Raw genomic sequence first — 7,646 nt, 5'->3', positions numbered from 1 at the left:
GCTGGAGACGGCTTAAATGGGTAATGAAGAAAAACTTTAATATAAGTTTAACATGACAGAAAATGTAAAACGTTTCGACAAGGTTTTGTCGAAGTCCCTGATGATGACAAACCCTTGTCGAAACGTTGTACATTTGCTGTCATGTTAAACTTATATTAAAGTTTTTCTTCATTACCCATTTAAGCCGTCTCCAGCCATTATTAGTCTCAAAGTGGGTTCCTCGTCATCGAATATGATTAATATATTATTTTGTATAAATGTTTGAACACTGAAAATATTACATTTACAGAGTTAAGAATTACACAAATATTTTTGCATGACAATAATTTGTTGATTTTTTATTCATTAATTATACTGTGGGCTATTTAAATTTTGTACAGTTTTCCGAATCGCGTAACCCAAGATACAATGAGAATAAATCCATGTGTTGCTGGTAACGAAAATGGATGGGCTGACGCTTTTTCGTAAGCTTGGAGTTGGTGCAAAATTTGACTTAAAAAGGTTCAGAGACGATGCTCAAAAGTTTAAGGTCAGCAGTAGTTAACCTGTTATTTCAATATTTGTATAACTGCTTATATCGACATTAAATTATAATTAATTAGTAACACTAACAGTATGGTTAGCCTAGGCCCAACTGCACGGTAACATGGTGTAGCACTAACGTAGGCCAATTACTACTAGTAGTACTTTTTACAGTAGTGTAGTATTAACACATTTTCTGTCCAACGAATATTACCTCAGTGTTGATAATATAGTAACATGTTACTGTTAGTACTTATTTATTGCAGCAATATTGGTAATAAGTTCTTTGGTTACGATTAAAATTTAAGTAAGTTAGCAAGTATAGTTCGGGTCTTTTAGTATATCACTATAGTATATGAGCATTTGCTGATACAGTGATAATAATATGCTCCTATATCCACACACAAATGCACGAAAAACGATGCTGTACTTTGAATGAAATGGTAAATGCTATCTTCATCTTGGACGATGATTGTCAAATTGTTAAATTTATTACTTACTCTTATATTGAGTGTAAATGAAATGTAATATTCAAATAAATATTCAACATGTGGGATTGTGGAGAAAGGAAATACATTTTTTCTTTTTCTTCCTAATCCAATAAAGTACAGTACTTGCTGACAAACGTTTTAGTTTATACTTCACTTTATAAAATCAATGTTTAAAAGTTTTTAGTATTTTTTTTTCAAAAATGCACATATGACAAATTTTTCTGACAAAAGTAATGATGCAGTTAGGATAGTGATGTCTGATGAATCACGTTAGACATTAAGTTGAATTTTGTAATACTGTATTCATAAAATCTTTAAAGTGGTTTCATAAGGTGAAGTATTCAAAAGCTTATGAACAAATTTTATGTTATGCTACATTGGAAAGAAGGAATTAGTACTGAACACTAGTTTGAAGTCTCACAGTTTTCATACTATAGCCTTCACATTCATTGTTCACATAGATGATTGATGCATGTCTCAGAGACATGAAATGGTTTTTATGCCAGATGCAGCATTAGTACTGTGCTACAAAAGTAAAATTACATTGCATAATCACAATGTTTTTTACAAAAGACAAACAAACATAATTTAATATTCTGCTGTAGTGAGTAAAACAAATCTATGTGACATGCTATATATTGCCTTAAAAATCTGTACAATATTTCTTATTTTTTTAACTTATTCATTTAATCGTTCCTAGTGTGTTAATGAGACAATAATGACTTGGAAAGGTATGAGAAACTGAGCAAGATAAAAAAAAAAAATCCCAGACATTGTGTTTATTACTTTAGTAATTCTTTTAAGTTGATCTGTTTGCATATGTAGTTTTTGTTGTTGAAAATATGAAAACAACAGAGATGATTGATAAAGAAATAGATAGAATTCATCAGGTGTGGACACTTGCTGTAGCATCAAACATACAACTTATTAATTGTTAAAGAATTTTCCTAAAATTATGACAGTATTAAAATAATTGAAGATGTTAAGAAATCTGCACTGAACAAAACTGAAACATGCGACTATCAGTAATGTTTTACCAATTGAGTTCTAAACCCAGCAAATAACTTCAGATTGTGACATTCAGAGTATCCTCTCACTTGGAACGAAGCCCATTCTTGAGCTTAGAGCACAACACAATCCAACACATCAGGTCAGTGAACAAACCAGAAAACCTTGTACTCCTAGTCCTCTTACTGTACTCATACCAAACGTACACAACAGTAAAGTAATTTTCTTTGTAATTTATGGTGTCTGTATCGTATGGTAATCTCTTCTAACAGGATGTATCAAGTAACAAGAGGTCAGGTTCAGGAAGTGTTTATTGAAACCACCTGTACTATAAACTGTTACATACATTCGTTAGTAGTAGCAATTAGTTTTGTCTCTATTCTGAAACAACATACACGGACATAGGTTGAAATAAACTTGTTCGAAAGTTCAAAGAAATGATATTCAAGTACCGAAAAGCTTTCTTACTATCATATCTACAGTAGCGTTCAAATGCGCCTGTGCTCGATTGAACGAGAGTGACCCCCAACAGGTGTGAGATAGTTTACGGAAAACGTACAAAGTTCACACTGCTGACCCCACGGTTTATTCAGCACAATAAACAAAAGTACGACTGTAATGAAACCTAAACATAAACTTGAAATAAAAATATATTTATGAAACAAAATTAAAATGTTTTTATGTACATATATAAACATGAAATCCTAGTTAAAAATAAAAATACTCATTTATTGTTTAGGTTTATTTACAAATATTATTGTCGGGTCTGTATATTACTTGAAACTATAAGGAGAGTACGTGATTATTACAAAAATTAAAAATAGATAAAATTTGCATTTTATGGACAATACAAATTTTCTGGGATTTCAAAATAATGTTCTAAAACATAAAAAGTAATAAGTTCAAATCTGGAACAAATATAGATATCGTAATCATTTCTTATAAATACAATTTCCTAATATAATTTTCCAAGATATTAAAGATCATAATGCAAAAAAAACTAAATTTATCAAAAGTAACAGGCTTTATGTTTCTTAAACTACATACATTTATGAAAGTTTTTATGAAGTTTCGAACAATTTCATCCACTAGTTTTATTGTTGGAATGAAATATAGCAAGACTTGCATTGCCTACTAAGAAAGTTAGTAGCTGGTAGTCATCAGTTTAAAGACATAAGCAATCAGTTTTTTAATTATCTTGCTTTTTTTCTAATCTAATCTGTAAAAAAAATTTAAATTCAGTCGAGACAAAAGAAAAAAGAAACGCTTGTTCAAAATTTAATACCAAATGTGTGATTTTACTGCAGTTACATTTATTTTTAAGGACTTTCTTGTGGCTAAACTTTAAAAGTAATATTTGTGTATGAGGTGGGACTCGAATTGAAGGGAGATTAGTATAAACTTGGAATTTATAAGTAATAGACATGGAGAATGATTTTAGTGTTTTTTTATATTCATATTTTGTTAAAATGAGCCTCTATCATCTTGTTTTTATAAGAGGTGCCCCAATTTATCAATATGCTATTGGCTTAGTATCATTACAAGGAAAAATTACATTACCAGCTATTGGCCATTTTTGTTATTGCAGCCAGTAATGTACACTAATATTTTTGCTTGTTGTCACATAGAATGTTGTGATGCATAACCACTTGAGACAAGGATGTATTTGCTGTAATGTGCATCTTGCAATCACTATCTGCTGTAAATATGTTTCAAAAGAGCAAGCATGGTATGGAAATTTTTTAAAACATCTGAAAACATCAACAGGACAAGTTATTGCCATCTATGTGCTGCAAACATTTGGTGTGGAGGCAACAACAGTAAATATTTCAACACAATGAATTTATTACATCACCTCAAGGTATGGCACTGAATATATGGAGCCTCATTATACATTGTCCAGCAGAAGGTTTATGTCTGACTCTGATCTGCCAGAACTGTACTGTGCCATTTTAAAATGCATACAAGTGCTGCTTGAAGGTGATCATGTATCAGCACTAAGCTTTCCAACTGATATTTGGAGTTTTGATGTGTCACCAATGTCAATACCAAGAGGAATATATAGACATGAATTACAGTTTAAAGAAGGCAGTACTAGAAACCCACGAGTTTGATGGTTCCCATAGGGCAGAGACTATTTCAGTACCTTTGATAAAATGTTTGCAACATGAAAAATTTTGAGTACCAAAATGTATGTGCTTATTTGGGATAATGCAATAAACATTTTAAAGGCAACTCTAAACTCCGGTTTGCTAAGCTTGCCTTGTGTAGTACATTCACTCTACCTTGTTGTAAATGAAGATGTGTTATTACTATGTATTGTGTCTGATGTACTGGCTATTGGACAAAAAAAAATTCAGCACATCATAGTTGTACACTAGCTTATTTTCATATGCAAGGGGTACACGCTAAGCTCAGATGGCCTTCAAAGAGGTTACAGCAGGACATATAGACAGGGTGGAACAGATGTACTATATGTCACAAAGCCTCATGAAGCAGAAGTGTGCTCTTGAAGCCTGTGCTGTTGATTATGAAATCTTTGCAACCTTCACAGTGCATCATTGGGGGTTGGTTGGAAGAGTACTAATAGTCCTAGCATTTTTTGAAGAACTAATGTGTGAAATAAATTTCTCCTTGGCCTCTGCTTCATATGTTAACTCATCCACAGTGACTTTGAAAAGACTTTTGAGCAAAGTTACAGATTCAGACCACAGAGTCAAAACTACTGAAGTTACTTTGCTGGAGGCCATAGAAATGTGGTTCAATGAGATTGGGTTAAAACCCCTATAATGCATTGCAACCCTGCTGAATCCAAGATATTAGGACAAGTACTTTACCAAAATGTTTTGGCACACCTCAGACAAATGAAAGCAAAATGCAATGTCCCAGCAACTGGAGAAGCTGTCACTTATAAATCAAAGCAAGCAGATGATGGCATTTATACAAAATCTAGCAGTACAGTATGTTTGATGTATGACAAAATGTTGGAGGAAAGTGCCGTTAGGGTAGTAACTGATGCTAGGAGCAGCAGTGTTGTGGTTTAGTTACCTGAGTGAGCTCACTCTTCCAGAAAGCACACAAAACTCTAATGCTGGAAGAGCAACAAAGACCATTTTCACACTTTAGATGAAGCTATATGGAAGTTTCTTTTTGCTAAGCTGCAACAGTGTTTACAGTGAGTGGTTGTTCAGTGTGGCTTCCCATGTTTTGGATGAGAAGAGGAACAGGCTGATATGCTATAAGGTAGAAATGCTGATTTTAGTGAAGAAAAGCCTTCTTCTAACAATCATACTACACTAAATACAAGGAAGCCATGAATATAATCCTGATGGGTTTTTATTACTTGAATAAGTAAATTATTTAAACTTAGTTGTTGTTACTACTACTAAATGTACCATATCAGTTTCTTTTCTTATGTAATTTTTCTGCCTTGACTTTCATTGCTTGTGATTGTATTTGTATTGTGTTTTGAAGCCAAAAGCTGTTTTTGTTCTGTGAAGTGGCAAAGTTGTAGGCTGAATTGTGTAAAATATATTGAATAGTTTTATGCTGACTTTTTGTGATGAAATTAACACTTATTTTTACAACTGTTAAATTTCTGCTGTAAACTAACAGAAGTTATAGTTACAGTTCAAAAGTTAATATATGAGTTTGTGTGTGTGTTTATTTTGATGAGTTTCTAGAAGCACTAATGCAAAGCATTCTTTTTTTTTTAACGTTTTTTATGACTGTTACTTTTCTTCTTTATTTTCTGAACTAAATGCACCAATTAAATAGTATACATGAATTTTTGTTATGAGTGCAACCAGAAAAAATCACCTGTAGGTTAAATGTTAATTTGTTTCTGTAATTTAAATACCTTAACTGCACTAATACTAAATATTAGTATTGGTATCAGCCAGTATTGCTGGTTAATCATCAGTTGTTGGTATTGGCCAAGAAGATTTTAATTGGCACACCCATAATTTTTATTACTCATGCATGCAGGAGTGTTATTGATTTTAGTATTCCAGAGGTTTCTATTGTATTTTCAGATTATTCGAAATGACAATAATCCTAGTCAAGAAGAAGTTAAAAAGGTTTTGGACTTCTTTGGTGGGAGTAAACAAAAAAGTGAGAGTAAAGAGACAAATAGCATAGACTTGGAAAATAAAAGTGATGATGAAGAAGAGGAGCTTACTTTCAAGAGACAGAAGATTGAAATAGATGGTAAAATCCTTTCAGTAGTTGTGTGTATTAAATTATTAAATTTATTATATTGGTTCAAAAGATGTCTTAAGCTGTCTTTGAAACTTGTGTATTATTATTAAATGTGTGAATATATGTAGTGGTTGATAAGTTGAATGTGATGAACCAGTTATCGCCAGCCTATATGAAGATTTTCTACTGACTTTTATGCACATTAAGTAGTAGTTTAACTAAGTTTCACATAATCAAGGTAGTTCTGTAATGACAGTAGTATAAAGGTTCATTAAACCCAGTTTTTGGTGTTTTTCTTGTATGATTTACTATTTAGTTGTCTTAAAGATATGTCTATAAAGAATAATATATAAGAAAGAATGTTCATGCAACACAACTAATCTAATTACATTATCTTATTTTTGTATATAGTTTAAGTTCTCTTCATTGTTTGTGTTGTCAATGTGCTTACTTGGAATAATACTGTTTCTGTACCAGTGTGATTTGTTGTTCTTCATTCCTTTATGTTTGTTAGTTGTCGAGTGTAAAAGACCACATTCAGTTGCACATCATATTATAGTTTTAAATACTCCTGAAAAAGAGTTGAGCAGCATTCATTATTATTGTTCATGAAGCAAACAGAAAAGATGGCAGTAAAATCAAATTGAAAGATGTTTGAAGGTTTACAGAAATTATTGGTTATGAAACCATAGAACGAGGAGGGAGAACATACTGAACTTCTGGTATAAAGACTGTGCCAGGAATAAGGACATTGTGCTAAGAGATTCAACAATAAAAGGAAGCATCAAGATATCTGCAAGAGTTTTCATTAATGTTTTGATGAAATCAATAACTCTGCCACTATAGATACTTGTAGAATTAAAAAGTAAATATTTCCTTGCTATTTTCTGCTCCTAATTTCATCCATACAATTTGCACACACAAATTCATTTGGATATGTGAATCACCACACACACACACATGTGGTTTTTATCATGAAAGACTTGATTCTTGCAGTGAAGTTAGCTATGCTATTTGTCATTCTTTGTATTGAAAAATAATGATACTTATTAAACTTTTACAGAAGATCCATTAGAAGTGAAGTTACTTGGTGAAATTACTTCTAAGTCAAAAGAAAAAGCTCGGACTGAGAAAAAGAGAGAAAAATTTAAAACTCCACAAAAATTAGCTCAACTTAAACAAGAACAGGTACTTTTTTAGGTAATATAAAAACATTATTGTGTTTTGAATAAAGTACATTGTTTTAATTTTAAGAAATATGTTAAACAAATCAGTATTTTTTTTACAAAATAAGAAATAAAAAGAAGAAATAAAGTTACTGTAGTATTTTCTGTTTACTTAGTTTATTCATTGTGCATAAGGCTTGGCATGGCCAGGTGGTTAGGGCGCTCGACTTGCAATCAGAGTGTCATGGGTTTGATTCCC

General features: G+C 31.7%; 1 protein-coding gene across 2 annotated transcripts in view; it reads left to right on the top strand.

Moving 5' to 3' along the window:
- The first annotated feature begins 312 nt into the window (after nt 1–312).
- LOC106460638 (probable ATP-dependent RNA helicase DDX52) overlaps nt 313–7,646 on the top strand; it is a 36,449-nt gene continuing 29,115 nt past the window's right edge. For both annotated transcript variants that reach the window (XM_013920363.2, XM_022387393.1), the window contains exons 1-3: nt 313–529; nt 6,056–6,230; nt 7,285–7,409. In XM_013920363.2, the coding sequence (XP_013775817.1) occupies nt 443–529; nt 6,056–6,230; nt 7,285–7,409 (387 nt within the window). In that variant the 5' untranslated portion in view covers nt 313–442. The remainder of the gene's footprint in view (nt 530–6,055; nt 6,231–7,284; nt 7,410–7,646) is intronic.

This window comes from Limulus polyphemus, unplaced genomic scaffold (assembly GCF_000517525.1).
Source record: "Limulus polyphemus unplaced genomic scaffold, Limulus_polyphemus-2.1.2 Scaffold806, whole genome shotgun sequence".
Lineage (NCBI taxonomy): Eukaryota > Metazoa > Arthropoda > Merostomata > Xiphosura > Limulidae > Limulus > Limulus polyphemus.
This window is presented reverse-complemented; position numbering and strand designations above follow the sequence as displayed.